Source organism: Fusarium coffeatum, assembly GCF_003316985.1.
Source record: "Fusarium coffeatum strain FIESC_28 chromosome Unknown BRIP53273_contig_106, whole genome shotgun sequence".
NCBI lineage: Eukaryota > Fungi > Ascomycota > Sordariomycetes > Hypocreales > Nectriaceae > Fusarium > Fusarium coffeatum.
In genome coordinates, this window is record NW_022157899.1 from 116,886 (window position 1) to 142,848 (window position 25,963).

A 25,963-nucleotide genomic window follows, 5' to 3' on the forward strand; every position below is an offset into this window, starting at 1 on the left:
CTTTTCACGTTGTAATATGGATTGTAATAGCGTATTGTGGTGAAAAATTGTCTTGGGTCGCGATATAAAAAAAGATGCCCCGCGGCGGGGTACTTTTAGCGTTTTCTGTTTGTGACCTCATCTAGCGCATGTAAAACCCCTGCCACCTCCATTCGTCTATTGCGAAACTGGCGCCAGCTAATGATAATAACAGTGGTGATATCCGATTCCAAGATAACTTATGGAAGCTTGATTCTCATATACACTGTTGGATACCTAGTAGACCAGCTGTCTGGATCATTGTGTCTTTATTGAAAACATGTAATCGATAGAAGAATGTCACAATTCTTGCTTAGTAGGTACTCTGGGATAGTCCTGCCGTTAAGATCAAATCGTCTTCAATTTTTGGTAATGTTTCTGAGCTGAAGGAAACATAAGATGTGAAAAGTCATGGCAATCGCCATATATGTAAAGTGTTCAAGCTACTAACCGAGGCATCCATAAAACATCGAATTTTCTAAGACTTTACAGGGAGCTCAAGTTGCGAAGCTAAACTTACGGTAAGGTTCCCGCTTTTTAGTAGACCCTCCCATCCAACGAAACCTGGACCAATTTCGCATTGCTTCTTAAACATCTTCCATCCATCCACCCAACACCATCCACAATGCCCGATACAAAGAAAGAAGGCGCCTATGGTGGCGCGCCATCAGGCGACACCGATTTCCGTAAGACATGGGATCTCGAAGAATATGCCGCCAAAGGCAAGGAACGCGAAGCAAAGGAGAAGGAAGAGGCCAAGGCGCGTTACGAAGCCAAGCTCGCTGGCAAGAAATACCACAAGCCTCTGACTGGCGACGAAACATACACATCCGCAAGACGCCATGTGATAGATTTTACACAGCAGATCGGAAAGACGCAGCTTGTCCCAGGTGGAGCAGGCGTGGGAAAGCGAGGTCGTGGAGCTGGACAATACTGTGAGGCTTGCGACCTCACGTTTAAGGACAACAAACAATTTATCGAGCACATTACTACACCGCAACATTTAATGAACACGGGCCAAACGATGAACGTCAAGCGTGCGACGGCAGAGGAGGTTCACGAACGTATCGAGATACACATTAGAAGACAAGAGGAACTGGAGAAGGAGAAGCAGACCAGTCTGCAGGAGCGATTGCAATTGCGGGAAGAAGAGGCCGAAAAGGAAGCAGAGGAGAGACGACAGAAGAGAAGAGATGAGATGGAGAGGAAGAGGTTTAAGCAGGAGGAGGCAAGCAAGGTGAAGACAGAATATGGAGAAGATGTGCGAATTGAAGGCGAGCATGACGAGGACGACATGATGGCTTCGATGGGCTTTACTGGGTTCGGAACGTCGAAGAAGTGATGGATATCTGGATTAATTAATGATACCCCATATTCAACATGGTAAATCGAGGAATTATAGCCCTCGGTCGACCATTCATCCTACTGCTCATGGATATTAGACATGAGTACTGTCGACATCATAAATTGGGTTGTTTTTGGCAAAGATAGAGCGTTCAGGTCCTTCAGTATATAAAAGATTGTTCTTAGGATGATGAACGCGAGCTTCAAAAAGAAGCGATTGGTGTCTATGACATGAATGATAATTCTAGAACGATAGTATGATATTGCGAATTGCTTCATGCACGATCATGTTCGTTCTCCCCGAATCGTGAGCGGGGCCGTTAGTCCGACTCCCCCACCAGCCCGACCCTTGATCCACTACTGCCTTCAAGTATCACCAAGCTAATCTACTATTTGATCCCACTTCATCAGACTTAATCATCCAGCATACACTTCTACCACATTACGGCCTACTCTCGTGGTCTCTCGAGACCAAAACTATATATAGCCAGAATCACTACTTGACAGAAAGACATAATGACTGCAAGCTCTGCCCCTGCGGCTTCGCTGTTAAAGCGACAGCTCAAGGAGATGCAGGCGGGCAAGGACATTCCTGGAATCTCATGCGGTCTTGTCAACGATAACAACATCTTTGAGTGGGAAGTGATGCTCATGATCAGCGACGACTGCAAATACTATGGCGGTAAGATCATGTTCTCTCCAACCTGTCCCAACCCTTCACGACTTTGATGCTAACCTATGCGCGCTCCTAGGAGGCAACTTCCGAGCCCGTCTATCATTTCCCCCGACTTATCCGCATATGCCTCCGTCTCTCACCTTCCAGGATCCGATTCCCTTCCACCCAAACATCTACGAAAACGGAAAGCTCTGTATCTCCATTCTACACCCTCCCGAGGACGATGAGTACGGTTACGAAGATGCCTCTGAGCGCTGGAGTCCTGTGCAGACGCCCGAGAGTATCTTGATCAGCACTATCAGTCTCTTCCATAGCCCCAACGACGAGAGCCCTGCCAATGTAGAGGCTGCGCGGATGTTTCGTGAGGAGAGGGAGGGCAAGCACAAGGACTTTCGAAGACGTTGTAGAAAGTGCGTGAGGGAGAGCCTCGGAGAGGATTAAGGCGGGATAGATTTATGTGAAGCGTTTGTGGGTGCAAGATACATGCAGTCCGACAGCATGTGGCTGTAAAGGCCGCGACGACAATCATCAGCGTTTGGGATGGCGCCATGAAGCTTTAAAGTGTTTTGTAATCATCAAAATCAAGCGACTTTCTGTTCCGTGTCCACAGGTCATGCAATTATTGGCTTCTCCAAGCGATAACAGTATCTAAGTACTATTTTCGTCCACGAGCCCGATGACTTTACCAACTACACGGTCCCATTCCTGATCCCATCTCAGAGCACCTTCGCTAACGGCACCCTTCTTCAGCCGGGACAGCTCTTCACCCCCAGTGAAGCTCAACAGCCGTGTGAGAATATCAGTCAACTCAGACGAAGTTTCAAAACCACAGCCGTTTTGTCCCTCTTTGACGAGTTCGCTGAAACTCTCAAAAGCTGCGTAGGCTGCAACAGGAAGACCTGCGCCAAACATGTCCACCACTTTCATAGGGAGATCAACACCTGAACTAGACTTGTGTAGTGAAATACCGAGATCTGCTGAAGCAAGTAGCGAAGCGTAGTCTCTGGTGGATAGCCATGCTGTTAAGATACGAATACCGGGCAACTTGCCCTCGTCCTGGAGCGCCTTGATTCGTTCTAGGTAGTGTCCCTTCTGCGGCCCCTTTCCGGTGATGATGGCAAGTATCGGCGCGGCCTCAGAAGAGCTGGCATAAGACACAAGTGCGTCGAGAAGGAGGCCAAAATCTTCGTCTGGTGTCCATGAAGTACTGCTGACAATGAGACGTACTGCGCCCTCTACGATATCCTTGGCAACCGTCTTGGTCTCTGCGAGTCGAGACAAGAACGCATGCCGCTCTTTGGTGGAAAGGATTGGTTGGAAGACCTCGGCAGGTCGGTCGTGAAGTGTGTAGACAGAACGCTTCACATTAAAGGGCTTTGCCTTGAGTTGTCGGGCCATAGCATCAGTAACGGCAAGGTTGATATCGCCCAAATAGCGCCCAAAGCCAGTTTCGTACCAGCGATAGATGGGAACGAGTGGCTTATAATACCATTTGTTCTGTGCCAGGATAGTGTAACCATAATTGTGCCAATCCACAACAAGCTTGCTGCCACGGAGTAGGGAGACCATCAGTGCAACATGAAAAGTAGGAATAGAAGGTGGGTTCTGTAAGGCGTCAGTCGCTGTTGGAATCGAATGCTCTTGGAGTTCATGTCAACTTACTTGGATTATAATCCATTTCGCAGCAGGGGCATCGTACATCAAAGTACGGAACAAACCCCAGAATTGCCAGAGAACCTTGAGAGGAAGATTGAGAAAGAATGGCAAAGTTCCCCACTGAAGCACTTCTGGCTGTGGTGGAAGCGCATACATGGTGACTCGGGGGTTTCCAATAAGATCAGGATGCCTTGAGGTTTCTACTTCAGCGTTAGCTGTGAAAGAGTTCGAAAGTTGGGCAGTGTATGACCTTTGTAACCGACGATATCGACCTGTCGGCCATTTTTGGCCACACTCAACGCATGGTATTGCATGCGAGGACTACGGCCAACATCGCCGACGACGAGGACTTGGATATGATCATCTTCAGGCTTCTCAGCTGGTTGGTAGCGGGTTGGGATCAAGACGGTGAGACCACTCAGCAGCCATACAAGGATGGCACAGCTGATGCCGCCTGCGATAACAGAGACAAAGAATGCGGCCGACATGTTGAGAGAAGGAGCCAACAATTATGACATGGCGTTCAGGCTAATCCGTTTGGTGGTGCTCCGTTGCTACTAAATTGTCTTGGTTGGTGTATCGGTAGGTGTTGGTGCTGGCCAAGGCCACCTTGCATTGATTGGAGTGAGGTTCCACAGACAAGAGACGAAATAATTTAGTCATCTTACGCCGGAATTCGGGCTACTTTATTTTGGCGACTAAGGCTTAAAGGATGATTCTTCTGTTACCCACCTGATAATGCACACCCAGCACTCTAAAGTTGTTTCTATGGCTTATAGGTTATAGGTTCATGAGCAGGGGCAAAGCAACCAATTAAGACGTAAAGCGATCATGATCGTAGGAATTAGCCCTAGCAGATGATCAAACGTAAGAAGCGAAAGGCAACGGAACATTTCAATTGGGTGCAACGCTCTATTATAGCACGACTTCCATCAGCTGTGCATAACCTGACTAGCCGCTTGTAGCTCCGTCTTCATTACCACCATTTGATCAAGCCCATAACGATGTCGAGTGCTGGCCAGAAGCCACAATACAACGCCTAATTAATAGTAAGTTAGTATGAAGCTCTAAATGAATTTTGAAGTTGATACTTATTATTACGGTCTGAAACCCGGTAGCAAACTTGACAAACTAAGTCGCTGTAGCATAAAACTTCGCCCAAAGTTTCCGATACCATGGCCATGCTGCCATTGCTTTTGCTTTCAGGGCTTCTTGTTTGGCTAGAAATAATTAGGCCAAGAAAACATTAGTAAAATATTTGATTACGAACCCTGGTTATTGTAACGGCGGTGGGACTGGAGGGCTTCATTCCAATTCTCGCGTGTCCATGGGTGTCGACGGAGGTTGCGTCGGCGCTGGGGTTGTTTGCTTGGTTCTGGATTATATTTGTTGTAGAGAAACTGTGCTGAAATGATGATAATTGAGGATGAGCAAAGGCTCTCCTCAAAGAAGATGTTGGAAGCGATGCGCGTCTGATCATGATTCTGACGATGATGATGCACGATGGTGGAGGAGGAAGAAAGCTGCTGCAGGGTGTCCAAAAGAGACTAAGCTAGAGCATCAAGGGCACTAACTTTTAGCGGGCAAGCAGGCCGCATGCAGGGGGCAGATCAACCAATTCAGTTCGGAGCCAGTAAGAATTGGTCTTTCCCCAGCATCCCCGGCCGAGCTACAGGCCCATGAGGACCAATGCATGATCCAGTATCATCCCGTTGTAGGATCAGGAAGGAGCGATTGCAGTCCAAGAATCAAGTGACTCTGAGATTGGATATTCACTTCTTGATAACTCACTATCTTGACATGACGAATACTTTCACCGACTCTCTACAGTTCGCACTCGTCCACCCAACGAGTCAGTCACTTTTCTCGCCCTGAGGTTTTTTACCCATCGGATTCTAGGTCCCAGTCCTCTTGGCTCCGTCGATCGCTGCTCATTCGGGTTGTCTCTCTTAGCTCCACGTGCTGGAGTCTCCTATCTCTAGCCCGCCACAACCACCTACGGCTCTTTCAGGCCTCGCCCGTCCGCTTTTGTAAAGCATCCGTGACGTCCCACGACCTCTTTCTACTCTTGTTTTTTATATTAGCGACACAATAAACCATTTTTGTGACGCGCCCGTTGCACAAAATCAATTTCCTACTCGACTGATGACGTTGCGATTGGCTTTCAAGGAGTCGTAAGGACTCTCTCCCAACTACATAGCGAACGACTACTTGCGCCGTCCATATCTGATCACCGCCTCCGAGCGACCGACTCTCCACGTATTGTACCCAGACCGAACTTGACTTCAGCACCACCGTTGAGCCTCGAAACAAAATGGCTTCTTCATACGCTTTGCCGACGTCTTCCTTACCGCATGCGCATCAGAATCATATGCATTCGCACACACGAAATACCTCCCAATCGTCGCTCAACAACCTTAAGCGACAGTCTACTTTCTCCAACGGGAGCCTTCCTTCAGTACCTGATGAGGATCATGGTCACGAAGCTAACCACGACCACGGCAATGGGAACTACGGTGCACACTCACACAAACCGAGCGTCCACAAACATGGACACAGACGCTCCCGCATGTCCAACACAAGCGCATCTATTTCCCGCGAGAAGCTCCCTCCAGCACCATTGAACACACTGGAGGGTTGGACAGAAGAAAAGACACCCGGAGGCAAGAGCATTCTCACACCAGGCCCTGCGTCGGCCAACATGACCTATTCTCCCCCCGACCATTCTCACGACCATCACGACGACCACCACGATCATTCACACAGCCATTCCCACTCGCATGATCATTCTCATTCTCATTCTCGTTCTCACTCCCACGACCATTCTCACAGCCATGACCATCATGGACATGGTCACGGCCACTCACACTCACACGAAGACGACAAGGGTAAAAGATCAATGTTCACAAGGATGATACTCCCATACACGACAAGGTTTCCCATTCTAAATGCTATTCTGATCGAAAAGGACTCCAGGCGAATCTTCTACTTCATGGCGTATGTTTGACTTAGACTCGGGTTTGGAATGTTAGGCTAATTCGGATCTTCGTGCAGGCTCAACTTTTCGTTCATGGCTGTTCAAGCATTTTATGGTTATGTCACCGATTCGCTTGGCCTTCTGAGCGACAGCATTCATATGTTTTTTGATTGCGTGGCACTGATGGTTGGCTTGCTGGCAGCAGTCCTGAGCAAATGGCCTCGAAGCCAGCGCTTCCCATATGGCTTCGGCAAGATTGAGACATTGAGTGGATTCGCCAATGGCATTCTGTTAATGTGAGTAACTTTCGGGACGTATGCAGGTACGTTGCTAATGGCTGTTTGTAGGCTGCTCAGTGTGGAGATTGCCTTTGAGGCGTTCGAGCGGTTGTGGGAGGGAACACAGACAAAACGACTGGGCGAGCTGTTTATTGTCAGCACAATGGGTCTCCTTGTCAACCTAGTCGGAATGATGGCTTTCGGTCACCACCATCATCATGGACACGACGACCATGATCACTCTCATGGAGGCGGTTGCTCTGGTCATGACAACGAGAATATGCACGGCATTTACTTGCATATTCTTGCCGATACCCTGGGCAGTGTGTCAGTTATTGTATCGACAATATTGACGAGTTTCTGGGGTTGGGCTGGATGGGATCCTCTGGCGTCGTGCTTTATCGCCATTCTGATTTTCCTTTCCTCCAAGCCTCTTGTTTACTCCTCTGCAAAGCGACTTTTGCTTAGCATACCCGAGGACACAGAGTATAATTTGCGAAACAGCCTGGGTGGTATCTTGAATCAACGAGGAGTAGTGGGCTATTCTTCACCCAAATTTTGGCGGGATGACCACAGTGCTAGCCCGACAGGAGGCAAGCTACTGGGTGTCGTCCATGTCGTGGCCGCCCGAGGAGCTCCTTTGGAGGACGTTCGAGATCGAGTGCGCGAATATTTATTGAGAGAGGGCGCAGACGTGGTTGTGCAAGTCGAGCGAGAAGGAGATAATAGCTGTTGGTGCAGCAGGCGAGGAATCCCAGCAACACCAGCGACCCCAACATTAGCATCAGCGAAGGCGTTTTAGAGGAGAAATTTGTTGCTATAGTTTGGTGAGATGGGCTTAGATTTAGGATATAAGAAGCTATAGAGGTTGATAGATGTGGAGTGTACATTGAGGAGAAGGCATTGTCGCGAACCTGGAGGTACGACTCGCTTTGTTAATGAAGGCCAGGCCACTACTGATTATTGGACTTTTGGACAAGTTCGATCAGAGCGGAAGCCATCAAGGTATCGACGGCATCACGAGGTGAGATAGGATGCTTTTGTATTTCTTGGATTGAGGATTTACATGGAACGGTTTTGACCAACAAGGTCATGCATGAGGCAAGCGGAGGATCACATGTATTATCACTTTTCATCTTAGCATATATGATTCCTATCACAGAGAGGTGGGTTGTAGAACTAAAGGAGGGTGTATATCCAGCAATAAAGAAGGTTCGAATGACTTTCTATTTTCTTACAGCCTACTCTGTATCTTGGCTTTGGCTTTACTTTAATCAACCTGTCATGAGATCGTATCAAGTCAGTTTGAATGTATTGTTGTTTGCATGTGATAATGAGGTCTTCAACTGATGGAGATGCGGATTGTGGGGCTCTTCTCCAACCGTAACCTCAAGACTAACGAGTCTATGTAAGAGTCTAACTAACGTTAGCAGACGGGATTGGGATCTGATCTACCGAGACGATACAGTACAACCATGGATGACTTCACTTGAACACAAATCCTCAAATCCGACTCAATTCCGTGTGCCCGGGCCGCTTGTTAACCGCAACCTTTACAGCCTTATACAGGAAGCTCCAGTGATCAACCACACCAACTTCCTTGTTTAATAAGAGAAAGACCGGCTAGAAAATAGTCTAGGCGGTCCAAGAGGTAGTCGTAGCGTCGGTCATCATCTTCTGGTACCCCACGAAACTCGGCTCATTACATGTGGGGAGTAGAACTCATGATGCGACCCCCCGCGAGCCGAAGCCGAGGCAAAGAAAGCCGGGGCCCGGGGTTCGTAGACTTTTTTTTTAATTCTCTCTTTTTTTGGGTATCATTGCCCCGGAAGACCGAGGGGTAAGATTTGGAGAAGGATTGAAGCTGCAGGGTCATCATCGCATTTTGGAAATCATGTTTGCGGCTGCTATTGGTTCACTTTTGAGAATTCATTCGGTTAAACTGTTGTATCTCAAACTCAACACTAAATAGAGAACAGAGGTGGAAGGCTTCGAGAGAAGAGTCTCAGTTGAAGCAACGCCAACCGAATAGAAGCTTAGAAAAGACGCCCAGTGATGTATTGAACGGCTTGTTAGCTATAACTACATCTTATGTCTCCCCTGTTTCCTTTTTCTCATGTTATTTTGCATTATTCCATGCATTTCAAGCTTCATTAGGTAGTAGTAATAAAGGCTCAATCGGTACTTACATCATCCTCCCAAAAGCTGTAAGCTCCAAGCTACACAGTACGCCCTCCCCTTGGCCGACCACCCCACACTCCCACTCCCACTCCCACTCCCACTCCCACTCCTCCGCATTCGACACTCCGAGGTTCATTCATACATAAACCATTTTAACCAAGCTTATATCCTTCTTCTCCTTCTTTCTCTCTTTCTTCTTCCCTCTTCTCCTCTCAGTAATACCCCCCTCTTCATCCCTTCACAATGTCCTCCGCCGACGCTCCAGACTCAGCCATCGAGGCCCGCGCTGCCGAGAAGCTCAAGAGCATTGCTCCCGCTCCTGAACCAAAGGACGAATCCAAGGCCGGCGCATCCTCAGGACTTGCTCAGCAGGCTCGCGCATTTGCTGCCGGTGGTTTCGGTGGTCTTTGCGCTGTCGTTGTAGGCCATCCTTTTGACCTTGTAAAGGTCCGCCTTCAAACCGCTGAGCGAGGCGTCTACTCCTCCGCTGTCGACGTTGTGCGCAAAAGTATCGCCCGTGATGGTCTGCGAAGAGGTCTCTACGCTGGCGTGAGCGCTCCTCTCGTTGGTGTTACCCCCATGTGTATGTTCTATCGTCCTCAATGACCCCGCGCAGTGAACTAACCCTGCATAGTCGCCGTCTCTTTCTGGGGTTACGATCTGGGCAAGCAAATCGTCCGGGGCGCCAGTGAAGTCCCCGCTGAGGGTCTCACAATCGCCCAGATTTCGACTGCTGGCTTCATCTCCGCCATTCCCATGACTGCCATTACCGCCCCCTTCGAGCGCATCAAGGTCATTCTTCAGGTCCAAGGTCAGAAGCAACTCGCTCCCGGTGAGAAGCCCAAGTACAATGGTGGTGTCGACGTCGTTCGCCAGCTCTACAAGGAGGGTGGCATCCGCAGTGTCTTCCGCGGTAGCGCTGCTACTCTCGCCCGTGATGGTCCTGGTTCTGCTGCCTACTTTGCCGCCTACGAATATATCAAGCGCAAGATGACACCTGTTGATCCTCTTACTGGAAAGCCCAGCGGCCAGCTCAGCCTTACAGCTATCACATGTGCCGGAGCCGCCGCCGGAGTTGCTATGTGGATCCCCGTTTTCCCCGTCGACACGGTCAAGTCTCGTCTCCAGACCTCTGAGGGCAACGTCTCAGTTGGTAGCATCGTTCGTGAGCTCTATGGAAGGGGAGGTGTCAAGGCCTTCTTCCCCGGTTTCGGTCCTGCTCTGGCTCGTGCTGTGCCCGCCAACGCTGCTACTTTCCTGGGCGTTGAGCTGGCTCACCAGGCCATGAACAAGGTGTTTGGCTAGACGAAAAGGGTCCGGGGTTCCAAGCTATTACCGGTATGTAAAGGGAAAAGCTACCTTTATTTTTTTGTTTTCAACATGGATTGTTGAATGAATGTCGGACGAGGGTACAGCGGATGGAAGGCGTTGGTGGATGGGCATGTCATGACTTGTATTTTCCTTTTACCCTGATGGGTGCATATGAAGCAATATTCTAGCGCTTAAGCATACCTTCTGTTTCCGAATATATAGACCATGAGAAGTTAGATCTTGGAATTCCTTTATATAGTGATCTATAGATGAAAATCATATTGCATCATCTTAGCTCGACTTCGTTCGCAGCGAGCCACGAGTAAAAGTATATTACGTACAGACTCATGCAACCACTTGCTTTCTTATAAACATAAATTTAAGCAATCTTCAGACTTTATAGGCGCTCTATAATACAAAAAGTTCGCATCGTATCGTACCCGACCTAGGACCAGACTGTCTTGTCTCCATATACGCCAAAATCAAAATGCAAAACAACCCAAAGCAACTCATTGAAACACATTGTGGCCGTATAAATCCATCCCTTCCCTAGGTATCAATTCCAATGCCGATGGGCTTGGTATGTCGTTCGCATCGCTGGCCTCCCTTATTCATACGAATGGTGCCCCACCTTTTCGCCGATGCTATGAGTAAAAAGACAGACCTGTCTGTCGCCAAGTAGAAACAATAATAAACGGCCAAGAGGCGCAATCCGCTAAAAAAAGAATTGTGTGATGGGAGAAGAGAGTGTCCTGACCTAGTTTTTGAGAAATTGGAACCATGTCGTCACCTCATCAAAGGAACATGGAGTAGAATAATGCAAAAAATTGGGCGCACCCGGTTAAGCACGCTCGGTAGTCGTCCAGCGTCGTTTGGAGAGGCTCACATCGCGATAACGCTCTGCCTCACCAGGAGGTCGAGGAAGGCCCCAAAGACCACCAAGGCCGTCCCCTAGCTGTGCGATCTGGAGCTCCTCAACCGGCTTGTCGAGGTCATGCAGACCATCCGTCTTTATTCGGATCGGACCTGACAGTATAGGACCCCGAGGGGTCGCCTTCGGGGTGGTTTCTCCACTAGAAGGAAAAGAAAACGAGCTCAATGAGGTGAATGCCGCTGGTGGCAGGGTCATAGTCAACGAATTTGTGGATTTGAGCTCGAAACAAGAAGGCAGTGACGATTGGATGGGTAAGCTTGAAGCGACCTCTGGAGCCGAAGTCCGAGGTTCATCTTTCTTGTTCTCAACATTGACGTCGAAGCGGCCAAAATTGGGTAGGACGTCGTCGAAATCTTCTTTGTCGGAAGTATCGTCACTGCCATCATCCATAAGCCTGAGGGATGAGGAACGAGGGGTCCATAAGCCAAATGAAGGTGTGCTGGCGCCTGGCGAGTTGCTTCTCGGGGAGTCATTCTTTGTTGTCGCTGCCGCCGTTTCTACTGCCACCGCTGTGCCGAGCTTTGGTCCACGGTTTAGAGGCCGTTGAGAGCCTGATGTTCGGCGTAGCGATGACCCAAAAGCTGCACTAGCCGAAACACTGCGACTACCTCCAGGAATGATAGGATCGGAATAGACAAATGAGCCAATAAGCGGACCAGGGCCCTCGGTATCACTGATACTGGGCTTGCGACCGCGGATTGTGGTAGGGAAGGAATCGGCCGCGTTTGATCTGGCTGATACTGGAGTCGAGGTGGTTGAACGTAAATGGTCGGTACTTGCGGACATTCGGATATCGTACATCTGATGGGGCGAGACGTGAGGCTCGTCCGGCGTTGCGTTGGCTGATGCAGCCAAGAGAGCATTGTAATCAGCATCTTCTTTCCGTTCTGCCATGGTGATAGATGCAATCCCGACATCCATAAGCACAGGCTGATGGGTAATGGCACCGATTAGAGCATTGCAGCCAGCGCCATGCGACACCAGAATAACGACGGTCTCCACATCTTCATCCTCGGAGACGGTCGAGTTGTTACTAGTACCCTCCTGTGAGGCTCCAGCAGCTTGCGTGACCATCTCGTCCGGCGCGTCAGTTGTAGCATACCAGTCCACCATCTTCTTCAGACCTCGTCGAAACCTCTTGTGCATGTCTGTCCACTCTTCGCCGAGCTGGCCACCATCTCCAAAATCCAGCGGAGCTCTCATCGAATCCCATTGGTAATCCACTACGACGCACTCGTCACGAGCATGGGCCACAAATCCGTCTGGAATCTTTCCGGAGCTCGAAATGGCGTAGTTGGGCTTTGGTACTGTGTATCCCTTCTTCATCAATTGGCTAGCTAGCTGACCTGTCAAAGCTGCTGCCATAGCCGGGCCCGCCGAGCCCTCCGCCGCGGATCCTGATCTCATGGGCCCGAGAGACGGGCTGGCGGCTGGCGAACCATTCCAAAGAGAAGCCGTAGAACCTCTATGAGGCCTGGAGGCGGGTGCGGGAGCAGGCGTAGATGTCAATGTGCTATAGTCTTCACGCCTTAGTAATTCAGCCTTTGCGCTTCCTAGCATGAGAGCGGCGCCAGGAGGCGGAGTGATTTGTTCGAAGTATTCGGGGGATAGCCATTCTCCAAGGAACGAGTCGAGACGTAATATTGTAGATCGAAAGTGCTTTGGCGGGCCAGTGGCAGAAACCAAAATGTCGTTCGGGCGGTAGGGCGACTCATGGGGAGTCTGGGCAAGCCCAGAACTAATTCCGATTGATGTTTGGGCGCATCGTAGAAAGGGCGAACTATGAATAACAACTTTAAATCGACGCCGCCTCTTTGTGTCTTTGGATTTCGACTCGTAATCGGTTTTGGCTTGTTCAAGAATGCTGGAAATTTGATTACCAACGGCTCTGGCCTGAAGCCAGCCGCCGTAGGTTAGAGGAGGATCATAGGGAGTAGGAGATGAAAGATGCCATTTCTTGTCCGCAGCGTCAAGACGGTTGCCGTGCCTGTATTGAAAATTAGCTGAATCCCTTCAAAGATCATGCTCCTGCTTGTAGACGTCGCGCTAAGTGCGCGATGCAATTGCGACGATGCATCATGACGACAGGGGTCTAAGAATGGTACAGTAGCTGGATACGTACCTGACGACAAAGATATAGGCCGGCGTACGGCCCATGATGAAGGTCTCGACAGGATCAAAAGGAGTAAAGTGTGGGTAGTGCTCAAGACAGCAGGCAAAGAGAGATATTGAGCAAGAGAAGAACCAAGCAGGCAGAGTGTATGTGAAGAGAGGAGTGAGGTTGGTCTGCTGAACCGAATAAGAGAAGCCAAGGGGGTATGGATGGTCAAATAACCCTGGGCCTGGACCTGGCGCGGGTTGCACAGTTAGTAAAGTTATTTGGAGCTTGTGCAAGTGCAGGGCGCCCACTATTAAGCCGGCAGACGGGGTAGGCAGGGCAAGGCAAGGCAAAGCAGGCAGACAGTGGAGGCCAAGATTTGACCTTGAACCTGAAAGAGAAATATCCACCGAATGGAGTGTCGTACAGTAATAGAAAAGTGTCCTATTTCTTGGGTGTTGACCTTTTGATATTTCAAATATGAGACAACTCGGTACCTCCTATTCTAGAGAGTACAGGTCTAGGTACTTCAGTGTAGTGCAGCAGGTGACCAGTCAGGGAGGTTGGTCCCCTAGGCAGTCACCGGCAGGTAGACCGTTGACCTGAGGTGAGTGAGCACACCGTGTGTGTCACCCCGGATAAGATGAGATTGGATGAATTGGATATTAACAAAGAAATAAAGTTAACGATCCTGTTTAGTGATAATGTAGATAAAGTGGAAGAAGAGTAAGAGAACAAAACAAAACAGAACAAAGAAGAGGAGAGACGACCTAGGTATGGATGAATGAATGATGTCTCCTTTTAGCAACCTGACTGATCCTCTGACAATTAAATATCCATCGAAACACAACACAACACAACACAGCGCACGCACACCCACAGGGACCATCCATCCATCCATACCCATTACCCAGAGAGAGGGGGTAATTATCCATTCTACGGGCTGCCTCCAGTGCGTACAGTCCATACCTATTGTTCTCAGACTCAGTGGGGTATCATGAATAGGCATCTCTCTCTACTTAACGTTACTGGTCGGAAGTCAAGAAACAAAAACAAGAAACTTAAACAAAACTTGCACGGCATTCAAAAGCGGTTCCAGGATCAGATTTGGAGACGCGCCGTCAAAGTGGACTGTCACCATGCGCTAAATGGTATCGATCAGCATTGTTGAAGAGTATTGGAATTGGATCGTGAGACATTTGCCAAGCCAATACTGTATATAGCCATTTGTGGTCAGTCAAAGGATCACACTGACAGTCGAAGCGAGGTTCAATATCGGAGATTGGGGCTTTAGATCTTGGGGGTTAGACTCTCATGATAGATACATCATCCTATCCTGATTCCATCTCAACCCCAGGTTTTCCCTGTTACCCTCATCTCTTATTCTTATAATATGTCGTGTTTGAGGTATTTCGAGCTGATGTTTCGAACGTGCACGTTTTGACCCTCAACCTCACAGCTTCAAATAGAGTGCCCCCCGTGCTTCTCTGCAGGATATTATTGCTTGGTTGACCTCGGCCACTAGACACTAGATACGGTACAGTACAACTAGACAGAATCGCATACAGTGCATGATCCCTGACCCAGGCATTGGCCCTGGCCCTGGGGCTGTCAATGTCAGTGCATGGGTTAAGGTAGCGGCTATAAACTGCCAGTGGATCAAACTACGCCATCCATTTAAAAAAACGCGACTCGAGTCGTTTTCAAGGTCCCCAAATTAATATTTTCTTTCATGTGATTGTAGTTTTCTATGTACCTTTTCCGTCTCCGGTCCCGGCCCTTGGGTTGTTTTTTCTTCAGTCCACCTGACAATGCATGACTGATGGAGATTTATGGAGTCGTAAATCCTCGGCATAGTACAGAGTAGGAGGTAGCTTGTGTACTACAATGGCTTTGTCTGGACTCATGGTTTTCAGTTGGTTACTAGTCCCTCTGCCGTTGCTGCGAACAGCTTGATTTGGCTTCCCAGAGTCCCATCCGTCCAATATCCATCACATCGTCATGGTGGAGTCTTTGCAGGGTCCTCTTTTCTCTTTTCCGTCCTTTTTTGTTCCTTCTTCCATGCAGCTCCGCTATAGTCTCTACGCTACTGTAAGTCACTTACTAATTACAGATTCACATTGCCGTTATCTCTTATCCCGAGGGGGGGGGAAAATCCAATTCCCATCATGACCCTCGGAGAGGCGCAAGACAAAGAGGGGGTTATGGGGCTTTTGGCCGGGGAATCCGTGTAACATCAGTCAGTCACTGTCTGAATATTCAGCCTAAGATGAAGAGGCTTGAATATTGAAGATTTTGCTCGGTGACATGTGGCATCCATTGCCTACTACCACCCATCTTTGGTTCCTATGTAAGCCAGGAGATATTGAAACAGCTTCGATTTGTGCACGCACCGCTATTGTCATCATTTAGGTATAACTAAGTCTCCTTCTTAGGGGTCAGAACAGTAAAACTAACCTTAGATGAAGGGTCTGTCAGCTTACAGAGGCTGACACGTTCTAAATATCACCGTGATACCAAGAATTATTGGATAGTGGTCAAACAATGGCTTGCCTAGGAGTCATGTAAGACCACTACTATGCATGCCACGTTAGGTTCTTGACGCTCGTATGTGCAATCGTACAAACAGTAGATAGCATCTAACTGAATTCATTATCAAATTGTTTTTGTAGAACATCCATGAGCCTACTCTGTCCAATATCAGAGCATATCACTGTTAGTCGAACCATTTCGAAGCCTTCATCAAACAATGCATGGCACCAACAAAACTCAAACCCCAACTATTTGATAATCCCTGTCTAGAATAGGAAAGATCTCTCATCTTGGGAAACAACTCACCTCAAACTTCTTCTTCTTCAGCTACCTACCTCAATGTCACAAAGTGAAGTATTGCCAGGTGACTGGATTGGGAAATTGTTAGTGCCTTCAATCAGTACAAGCGCCAGGGGTGATGGTCGCTTCGGGCGCTAGACGCCGAAAACTCCGGGGTCCAGATCCGGTAAGACCCCGATTAGTGATGAACCGTAAGGTGTTCCTTCCATTTGCTTGGTGACGTTGATCCGAAAAGGGATACGGATACCATCAAACAGATGGAATTCATGTCCATCATCGTTGCTCTATAGATTTGTAAGCCTGAGGGAGCATCTCTCAGCAACTTCAACTTCACCCAATTGCTAGCGGCCAGCTCTAGCTCTATCTGGCCTCTAATCTTCGCTCATTACCTCTTCGATTCCGCTCCCTTGTCAACCATTTCCTTTCAGCATATCTCATCGCATCGCATCGCATCGTATCCCCGCCATGAAGCCCTCCGACCTTCAATTTCACGCCCTCGTGGCAGCGGCTCTGTTCGCAACAACCGCTTTCGCCGAACATACTAGCAACTGGGCCGTTCTCGTCTGCACATCACGATTCTGGTTCAACTACCGCCACCTCGCCAATGTCCTCTCCATGTACCGAACCGTCAAACGTCTCGGTATTCCCGACTCCCAGATCATCCTCATGCTCCCCGATGACATGGCCTGCAACCCCCGCAATGCCTTCCCCGGAACCGTCTACAGCAATTCCGACCGCGCCGTTGATCTCTACGGCGACAACATCGAGGTCGACTACCGTGGCTATGAGGTCACTGTCGAGAACTTTATCCGTCTCCTGACAGATCGCGTTGGCGCTGAGATGCCTCGAAGCAAGCGCCTCCTTACCGATGATCGAAGCAACATTCTGGTGTACATGACCGGTCATGGAGGAAACGAGTTTCTCAAGTTCCAGGATGCTGAGGAGATTGGCGCATTCGATCTTGCCAACGCCTTCGAGGAGATGTGGGAGAAGAAGAGGTGAGTGATAGCCTCATTACCACCAGTGAGATAGTACTGACATTCCATTCAGATACCATGAAATCCTCTTCATGATCGACACTTGCCAGGCGAACACCATGTACAGCAGGCTCTACTCCCCCAACATTATCGCCACAGGTTCTTCTAAGCTCGACCAATCGTCTTACTCTCACCATGCCGACAACGACGTTGGAGTCGCTGTCATTGATAGATACACATACTACAACTTGGAATTCCTCGAGAACAACGTCAAAGATCTCAACAGTCAGAAGACAGTCGGCGAACTGTTTGACAGCTACGATTACAGCAAGATCCACTCCCATGCCGGTGTGCGCTACGACCTATTCCCCGGTGGTGAAGAGAACGCCCGCAGCCGCCTGATTACAGATTTCTTCGGCAACATCCAAAACGTCGAGGTTGACCGTAGCGGAAACCTGACTCTCGAAGAGGACCTCCTAGCCCTTAGCAAGAAGATTGCTTTGTTGCGACAAAAAGAGGCAGAGGCTACCAAGGAAACAGTTGAGGACAAGGTGTCTGCACAGGCACCTGCCAGTGCCCCGACTGAGTCTGCCAGGAAGATTCAAAAACCCAAGGCTTTGACGGATGACAACTGGTGGACCAAGAAGGTTGTTGGCGCGACAGCGCTGGCAGGCTGTGGGCTTCTCTGGGCCCTGGGGTCTGTTTTGGAGGGTTAAATACTGAATTCGAATGAGCATTGTTATGATTATATACCTATGGCATAAGAAACCGGGAGAATGGCGTCTTTAAAGGGATTGATGTATTTATGCTTCCGTACTAATAGCATAACTTGGATAATCTAAGAAGTTGATCTTCAATACAATTTCTTTCAATTAACATTTTCAAAAGCGTCTGATGGATGAGGATTTGTGGTTCAAGGCGCGACAACGGCTATTTTCATTTTCGATTTATGAAGTTATACTTTGCCTTAGTCAGCAGCCTTTTGCTGTTGAGCATTTCGCACGAACCTTTACATAGAATCTCAGTTTTGCGCCGCTGCGACCTGGCAAAGATACCTCTAATTCATTTGTTTTAAAGCAACTTGCTGAGACTTGACTCCTATTCCTATTGCTTGTCGCCTTTGCAGTAAATAACTCGACATTTACAAGCATGGATAAATCGAAGGTGAGATCACAACAACAATACAACACTCATGATGCTCCTCGACTGAGAATCACGACCCAACACTGAAAGCAATAATGAGAAAAATTGCTCCTGCTTTACTGAGTAACTGAGAAGGTCATATGCTGACTGCCAGAACCTAGACACGGCCTCTCAAAACTATTCATCTCAAGTCGCGTCCACTTACAACACACGCCCTGGCATGGTCTTGCGATGCCGAGCTTGCAGTTTCAACAGATGACACCATCTACATATTCCTACCGGAGTATCCAAGTAGTGGTGGTCCAGATGACGTAGCGGAAGATGAAGAGTTGCAAAGCCAGTATACGCTCTCTTATCGCGCCTCAGGCTTGATTCGCCCAGATCCGACAATCAACGCCCAGCTCTGTGCATTTTCGGGCATCAGAGTGGCAGGGCCTCCAGCTAATGACGAGAACTGGTTCCCCGGAGTAGGAAGTGGCCTTGTTACAGGCTCAGGTGCTCCCATCTGCCAGATTGTAAGGTTAGAATGGTCGCCGCACGGGCTTGGATGCAATCTTCGGCCCATTCTGACGGCACTTTCTACAAGCGGATGCATCTACGCCATAGGTGAACATATAGATCGACAATCTGCCATGGTTGCGGGTATGCGAGCCAGAAGTTTCAAGGCGTGGAAGACACTTTGGGGTCTTGGGGCCCAACTTCCATTACCAGACACTACTCAGGAGGACGGTTACCGAAATATGAACGAACGTATCCAGTCTTTCTCATGGGCTAGAGAGTTTCGTGAAGGAAGGTGCTTATTGGCGTACTGCAATGACATGGAAGAAGTTGCTGTAATGGCAGTTCAACACTTCTCACGGCCAAAAGAGAGCGACCCCGATAGCGAAGAGGCCCTCTGGGACATTCGAGAAGTCCATCGATTCGATGGCAGAGGTCGACATACCAAGGAAGATGTGAGCTATCCTGGACTTGGCTGGTAGTGTTTCTAATCTGGAGTAGGCTGTGGATATAACAGATCCGGATTACGTTCCTCATGGAAGCGCCTTCTCTCTGAAATGGAGTCCTTGGTCCAACAGTATGGGTAGACGGACAGCTATACTGGCGTATCTAGCCAAGAACCACGTTGGATTCCGGAGAGTTACCATCCTAGGGAATTGGGAAAGGGGCGAACCCCCACACATCGAGGTCGACAACGTAGACACGGCAGCTATTTGCATGTTTCTTTCCACAGATGCCTATGTCGAATGGCAGGACCAGGTATGAGGCTCCTAGTACTGGAAAAAGTATGTTATTGACCTTAATATAGATTGTATATGATGGCGATACTCCTACAGCTCGAGGCGTCGTCGCCACGCCCTTCGATGTGAAGCCATTCCAAGTTTCCTTGGTTGACGCCGAGCAGCCAACTGATTCTCATTATACTTGGGAGTGCTCAACAACATATCCTAAAGAAGGCGAGATGGTCTCATCGAATCCGATCACCGGTAGGAACTCTGTTGAGTATAACCGTAACAGTAGTTAACGACATCTAGGGCTTATGGTCCATGACCAAAGTGATGTAAAGCCAGGACCTGTTCCCCATTACTCTATAGTTAGGTTGTCAGCGACTGCTCGAAATCAAGACTGGTTCCAAACGAACCTCTCTACCGAAGAGGCCGCGGTCCCTAAATGGGCTGCAAGAATCAGAAGGCAGACAACACGATTGGTGCCTAGAGCAGCTGCCCTAGAGGGCATAGACTCTGATTCAGAAGATTCAGAGGATGACCTAATGGAAGAAGATACATCACAACTGCAAGTTCCAGAGGCAAGGTACCGTATTTGGGGTCTGGCGCATTCACCTGGTGGTGGAACAACGGCAGTCCTTGTGTCACGCTACAATACTATTCATCCAGAGAGGAGGGCCCTCTGCAAGTTGATGTTCTCCAGAAGGGATGAAGAACGCGATGAGGTAGCGGGTTCAGTTATGTCAGTCAAGCAACTGACAACTGAAGGGCAGGTCTGGGAGTGGATGTATGGGAATGGTCCTGAAGTGCTCGGAACTACATCCACGAGCAAGATTGCGCCCGAGCTGCATAACACACCGCTTAGGGAGCAGTTCAAAGGTATCACAGCACAACAACGCTGTGTCTTTTGCGATGCGGCGCTACGTTTGGAAGAAGACGAGGCCAAATGCGACAATGGACATATGTTTGGTGAGTCCGATGTCTTCAACACTTGGCTATATTATTACTAACAATCAGGAACAGCCCGCTGCGCTTCGACTGGACTTGCTATCATGGCCCCAGATATATCCAGAATTTGCGCTGTGTGTGAGCTTCGATGTCTTAAGGTCACGGAGTTGACTCGCATTGCTGTAGAGAACTTTGGGCCAGGAACGAGGATTGAATCTTCTGGTGAAACTTGCGGAGGTTGCGGAGGAAAGTTTGTAGCCTAAACAAAGAGTGCAGTGATTCAAGAGTTGTGAGCACATCTGCATATCGCTCGCTACATCTCACGTTGAATGAGCATATACTCCTACTGCGAGCATGTGTTCAGCCTGGACACAGCTTGTAGATCTACGCTCAACCCGTCCTTGTACAGTGCCTTGGTTGCACAATCAACCGCCTCACTTACGCTTAAGTAGAGTGTTGTATTAGCTATTCGTCAACATTTTATCTCTTTCACGATCGTCTACATCTGACGTGGCCTCACAAGAGAACCTAGAATCGGATCATATCATCAAGGAATAATTTCATTTCCTATCTTTCATCTGACATCTTCAAATCTTGGCTTCTGGCGGTAGCAACCCTTCCAGCAAGCTATATTTTCATCTCCATCCAACGACCTGGAACCGGCCGCAGGAGGAAGGAATGATATGCGAAAAAGGCAAACGCAAACATGGATACACATTAGCGACTAGCGCAACTCCTCCCATAAGGGTGAAGATTATCTCGTGGCAAGACGCCGCGACCCGCACGCAAATGTTCTCCAAAACCAAGTAATCGAGAATATCTCGTAGTCGCACTGACACGTAGAGGTAGCATGATAGTGTTCATGAGCAGAGCAGCGGCCGCCTGAGATGTATGAACGTTATATGAACGTGAGAGAAAAAAAGGGGCTCAAATGGCCACATAAGGGAAAAGAATTGTTCAAGTGAATGACAAATGGTTTCGAAATAAAGTAAATCATCCAGCAGAAGAGTTAAGAATCGTGAGCAGACCATAATGCTCGGGTCTCTCCATGGTATCGCAGAACGCCGGTCCCTTTTAATCCTGTTTCATCAGTCCTGTCATCTGTCACAAGCTCAGTAAGCCTGGCCAGGGACGGGCTTTCTGTTGACAGAGCCTGAGCTAGTTGGCCCTTGAGAAGGATTCATTGGGCTGGGTCCAGGAGGGTTGTTTCGTCGGTTCACTCCATTAGGGCTTTGCGAACGTCCACCAGCAGGACCGGGCGATTGAGAGCGAGGTCCGGGGCTCATAGGTCGGCCACCAGGTGGTCCATTACGGGGGCCAGGAGACTGTGATCGAGGTCCTGGGCTCATAGAACGGCCCTGGGGAGGTCCTTGGAAGGGTCCAGGTGACTGGCCACGAGGAGATCCTTGAGGATGGCCAGGGGGTCCCCTAGGAGGTCCCATGGGTGATTGGGGATGTCCGCCGTTGGGGTTCATAGATCCAGGTCCTCGAGGAGGACCGCCCTTGACGGGAGGACCTGGCCGAGGGCCACTTTGGGCGGGACGGGGCTTCACGGGGCGGGTTGACAAGCATGTTCGGGGCACGACACCCTGTCGAGACCGGTCAAGTCGGATACAGAGCGCCTGAAAGGTAGTTAGTATGGTTTAGACAAAGCATTGCATTAGTAAATGGACTTACCCAGCCATCATCGTATTCATGAAGGAGTCGGACAAGATCGCCAGCCTTGAGTTCTAATTCATCATCCATAGTAGGCTTGAAATCAAGCTGTACACGGTGGACAGCTGAGTTGGCAGGTCCTCCAGCAGCCGCAATGGCAGCGGCGCCAACTGAAGGACTCTCTGGAGCACCACTGTTGCTGTTCTCTGTACCGGCAGGGCTAGCGGGGACGGCGGCCATGGGAGCGTTGGGAAGTGTCAGATCAAGTTGGGGAGGGCCATCCTTGCGTATCGACGTCTTACGAGCGACTGTAGCAGCTCCAGCTCCAGCAGCAACAGCAACTCCAGTGGCAACGAGAGGGTCTACGGAAGGTGATTGAGGTGAAACAGGAGCAGTAGCTGCAACGCCAATAGCTGACTTTTCGGACATAGGGCTGGGAGTCGCACGGAGTGCAGAAGCAGTCTCCTCTTGAACGGGCGAAGGAACACGCTCAGCTTGTTGGCCAAAGGGGTTTGCAGGATCGATACTCTGAGCTGTGGATGGACGCTCCCAGGCACTACCACCGGGTGTTCGTGGTGACAGAGGTCCATTGGCGTTTGGAGGAGAACCGGAGGTAGGGACGGCAAGAGCCAAGGCAGCGCCCTTGCTTGAACGCTTCTGGTTCTCGAGACCGTTCCAGTTAGGGAGGAATTGGGTGACAGGTCGAAGGCTGACACGAGGGGCCTTCGCATCGGTGCGGACGGATGCGGTGTCAGGCTCAAAAGGTTCGGGGCTTATGGAACGACGGACTGCGGCGGCAGCAGCCATGGGGGCACCACCACTGCCAGCCATTGGGCCATGAAGCTTCTCATCATCGCTTCCGAGACGTTCCATCTCAGCCTGCTTGCGGCGCTTGGAAAAGACAAAAAAGACCAATAATCCCATGGCAAGAAGTCCACCTAGAACACCAAAAGCGATACCAGCCTTGGTTCCTGCGCTGGTGCCACTGGCTTCAGGGACAGAGGTGGAGCTGGGGAGACTCGAGGAGCCAGACATGTCGGCGACCTCACCGATGGTTGCTGAAGCAGAGGCGACTGTGTCGGTTGCCTTGGCGAGAATAGATTCGATGGACTGGCTGTCGACTGGGTTACTGATGGCAGAAGGAATAGATGAGGGATCGCTACTGGTGGTGACTTCGGCGCGCGTTCTGGTCGGCTTGGCTGTCGTGCTCTCCTTTGTGGTTGTCTCTTCGGCCTCACTGCGCGACTTCGCCTCTTCAGCAGCCTTCTTCTTAGCAGCTTCTTCCTCTTCCTTCTTCTCTTTCTCCTCCTCCTCCTTTTCTTCTTTCTCTTTTTCTTCGGCGGCCTTCTTCTTCTCCGCCTCTTCTTTGGCCTTCTCCTTGGCCTCTTCTGCCTTCTCTTCAGCTTCTTCGGCTTCCTTCTTCTTCTCTTCAGCCTCTTTCTCCTTCTTCTTTTCCTCTGCTTCCTTCTTCTTTTCCTTCTCGTCGTCCTCGTCGTCTTCGTCGTCCTTTGATGAGCCTGTGGGTTCGGGCTCGTTGCCTACTGTCTTGTATCCACCGATTTCACCCTCAAATGTTGCCTCAACAGTCTTAAAGACGGTTTTTACTGCTTCTATATGAAGTTAGATCTTCTCTAACAACCAGGCACACATGTGCCAGAAGTGATTGTGAAATTATTAAGAGTGTACTTACGAGGTTCTCGCTTCTCGACATGGCGCTTTGCCGCACCGGAAGAGACGTCGATCTCATGAGCAATGTTTCCAAACCCGAAAAGCCCATCGGCTCTCCGGTGCACCTGCACGTGCCGGAGATGCATGTTTGCTAGGATCTAAGAAGTGAGGTGGAATTAAGGTAGGTAGGTGAGATCGATATTCGCTCAACGGGCGTGTCGTTCTAACAGGATATATCGTCTTCAACGTGGGAAACTCGCGGGGCTGGTTGCCAAGCCTATTGGAATGAAGGGCGTTGCAACGGAGGGCAGGAACAAAGAATGGACTTCCTTTTTAGGGGTTTCAAGACCGATGTCTTTGTTCGGGCTGCGGCTGCGGCGAGGTCTCAGATGAGAACAGCGGTGGGTAGTGCGTCGGTAACGAGGGTGATGTAAAAGCGCAAGTTCAACTGCTAGTTACGGCGTAGAACGTAAAAAGTTGGACTGGCTGCCAAATGAGTGTAATGTGTGCAAATAAAGCAATAATTATTACGATTATGGCTTTGAGCACAAGCTGGCGATTTTGCAAAAACACGCCAATGAAGGAGTGAAACGAATGGACGAACCGAACTCGACACGGGCTGCAGCGTAAAAGTGAAGCGACCGTGGACAGAAGCAGTTCAGAATCTCAAGAGACTGAAAAGAGCGAAAAAAGAAAGGTGCAGATGGGAGGCGGAAGTGGATGGATAAAGAGGTGCGAGAAGAAGGGGAACCTGGGATTAGGAGCGGAGTGCAGCCGGGGGGAGGTTGCCGAGCAAGGCAAGGTCCCCGGACTTTCCACTCAGTTGCCTGCTAAAAGTTTGATAGGGCCAACCGAGGCCTGGGCTAACAGACCTAGCAGTATTTGCAGTAATCCTAGCGGCTGCAGAGCTGAACCTGGCAGTGACAGGGCATTGGCCATGTATTTCGAGGTATCTTGCTCTGTTGTTGATGGAAAGACAGGCCTGTTTGTCTCGTGTTTCAAGTTGAGCCAGCTCTACAGTACATGGCAGTACATATTAACATTGACCTCAGTCCTTGATGGAATGAATGTGACCTACATCTTGATAACACGACAGTCTGTGCTCAGTCTCACAGAGCGCAAACTGGCAACGAGTAATGGAAGAGAATCACACAAGATTGTCCTTGCACAAAGATACACTACTGCAGACTAGATCAGATTGATCATATTCCAAAATTAACCAACCACTTATGCAAGCCTTCTAGGAGTCATGCTGCTTCGTGCCGTGTCACTTCCATTGTCCAGCCTGTGAGCGTCAACGAGACTGAGTCGAGTTCACCAAGAAATGAGGCAGGGCGTGATTTCCACCCGTTGGTTCCATCGAGTGCTATGCTATGCATAATTAGATGACGATCAGCAGAGAAACTCCGGGCCAAGCTGAGCAATCGAGCAACTCTATGATTTGTAGGCGAAAAAGGGAAGAAAAACCCGCTCTCAAGGTAGCGAAACCTGATCCCTGCAGCTGCAGTGGGATCCTTCCGCAGCCTCTGATGAGGTTCGCAGTAGCCAGGGGGTTAGGCGCGTTTACGGGGATTAAAGTCAGGGGTGGCTTGGGCCACTGACGCCAGCTGTCAGGGACCAAGCAAATTTGATTGGCTAAGCTTGTCCCGCCAAATCTGTTTAGCCAGGAACCGCTGAGGACCTGACCAATCCCTTGACTCTGTGGCTTTTGGTAGCTTTCTCAAGCTCCAACGTCTCCTCTTCTCATTTAGACCCTGGCGCAAATTGCCCGATTTCATTAAAATTATCCCACACACACACTGTCTCTCTCACCCTTCTCCTTTTTATGGATGCATTAATTATTAAATGTCGCAATAATAATGAGCTCCAGCGAATCGATCGATTATCTTCAGCAACTCTTTCTTATCGCCTTGATCGACTGATGTCTTGGATTCTGGTGAAGTGGACAGATGCCGCTCAGTCAATCATTAGCTGTGCCAGGTTACGGTAGGTAAATCTGTCCACCCAGTCAGTCTACCGGGCAGTGTTTCTCAGTGGCGTAGC

The 25,963-nt window shown here is 49.5% G+C and overlaps 9 protein-coding genes across 9 annotated transcripts; 6 read left to right on the forward strand and 3 right to left on the reverse strand.

The window, feature by feature from the left end:
- Positions 1 to 643: 643 nt before the first annotated feature.
- Positions 644 to 1,360, forward strand: FIESC28_04849 (uncharacterized protein; the record flags this gene model as incomplete). The annotated part of the gene is made up of 1 exon (XM_031158996.1): positions 644 to 1,360. One exon carries the CDS (start codon positions 644 to 646, stop codon positions 1,358 to 1,360), a length of 717 nt encoding a protein of 238 aa, XP_031016948.1.
- A 518-nt stretch (positions 1,361 to 1,878) lies between these two features.
- Positions 1,879 to 2,479, forward strand: FIESC28_04850 (uncharacterized protein; the record flags this gene model as incomplete). Its single annotated transcript, XM_031158997.1, has 2 exons — positions 1,879 to 2,044; positions 2,115 to 2,479. 2 exons carry the CDS (start codon positions 1,879 to 1,881, stop codon positions 2,477 to 2,479), a joined length of 531 nt encoding a protein of 176 aa, XP_031016949.1.
- Positions 2,480 to 2,686: 207 nt separating this feature from the next.
- Positions 2,687 to 4,182, reverse strand: FIESC28_04851 (uncharacterized protein; the record flags this gene model as incomplete). The annotated part of the gene is made up of 3 exons (XM_031158998.1): positions 2,687 to 3,643; positions 3,701 to 3,894; positions 3,945 to 4,182. 3 exons carry the CDS (start codon positions 4,180 to 4,182, stop codon positions 2,687 to 2,689), a joined length of 1,389 nt encoding a protein of 462 aa, XP_031016950.1.
- Positions 4,183 to 6,008: 1,826 nt separating this feature from the next.
- FIESC28_04852 (uncharacterized protein) lies at positions 6,009 to 7,751 on the forward strand (the record flags this gene model as incomplete). The annotated part of the gene is made up of 3 exons (XM_031158999.1): positions 6,009 to 6,691; positions 6,749 to 6,967; positions 7,019 to 7,751. 3 exons carry the CDS (start codon positions 6,009 to 6,011, stop codon positions 7,749 to 7,751), a joined length of 1,635 nt encoding a protein of 544 aa, XP_031016951.1.
- Positions 7,752 to 9,373: 1,622 nt separating this feature from the next.
- On the forward strand, positions 9,374 to 10,435 carry FIESC28_04853 (uncharacterized protein; the record flags this gene model as incomplete). Its single annotated transcript, XM_031159000.1, has 2 exons — positions 9,374 to 9,713; positions 9,765 to 10,435. 2 exons carry the CDS (start codon positions 9,374 to 9,376, stop codon positions 10,433 to 10,435), a joined length of 1,011 nt encoding a protein of 336 aa, XP_031016952.1.
- Positions 10,436 to 11,282: 847 nt separating this feature from the next.
- Positions 11,283 to 13,532, reverse strand: FIESC28_04854 (uncharacterized protein; the record flags this gene model as incomplete). The annotated part of the gene is made up of 2 exons (XM_031159001.1): positions 11,283 to 13,362; positions 13,498 to 13,532. 2 exons carry the CDS (start codon positions 13,530 to 13,532, stop codon positions 11,283 to 11,285), a joined length of 2,115 nt encoding a protein of 704 aa, XP_031016953.1.
- Positions 13,533 to 16,770: 3,238 nt separating this feature from the next.
- Positions 16,771 to 17,998, forward strand: FIESC28_04855 (uncharacterized protein; the record flags this gene model as incomplete). Its single annotated transcript, XM_031159002.1, has 2 exons — positions 16,771 to 17,303; positions 17,356 to 17,998. 2 exons carry the CDS (start codon positions 16,771 to 16,773, stop codon positions 17,996 to 17,998), a joined length of 1,176 nt encoding a protein of 391 aa, XP_031016954.1.
- Positions 17,999 to 18,431: 433 nt separating this feature from the next.
- FIESC28_04856 (uncharacterized protein) lies at positions 18,432 to 20,859 on the forward strand (the record flags this gene model as incomplete). Its single annotated transcript, XM_031159003.1, has 6 exons — positions 18,432 to 18,446; positions 18,587 to 19,378; positions 19,425 to 19,682; positions 19,732 to 19,909; positions 19,958 to 20,617; positions 20,672 to 20,859. The coding sequence occupies 6 exons, from the start codon at positions 18,432 to 18,434 to the stop codon at positions 20,857 to 20,859; spliced, it is 2,091 nt and encodes a 696-aa protein (XP_031016955.1).
- An 849-nt stretch (positions 20,860 to 21,708) lies between these two features.
- On the reverse strand, positions 21,709 to 24,066 carry FIESC28_04857 (uncharacterized protein; the record flags this gene model as incomplete). The annotated part of the gene is made up of 3 exons (XM_031159004.1): positions 21,709 to 22,218; positions 22,274 to 23,862; positions 23,943 to 24,066. 3 exons carry the CDS (start codon positions 24,064 to 24,066, stop codon positions 21,709 to 21,711), a joined length of 2,223 nt encoding a protein of 740 aa, XP_031016956.1.
- Positions 24,067 to 25,963: the final 1,897 nt, after the last annotated feature.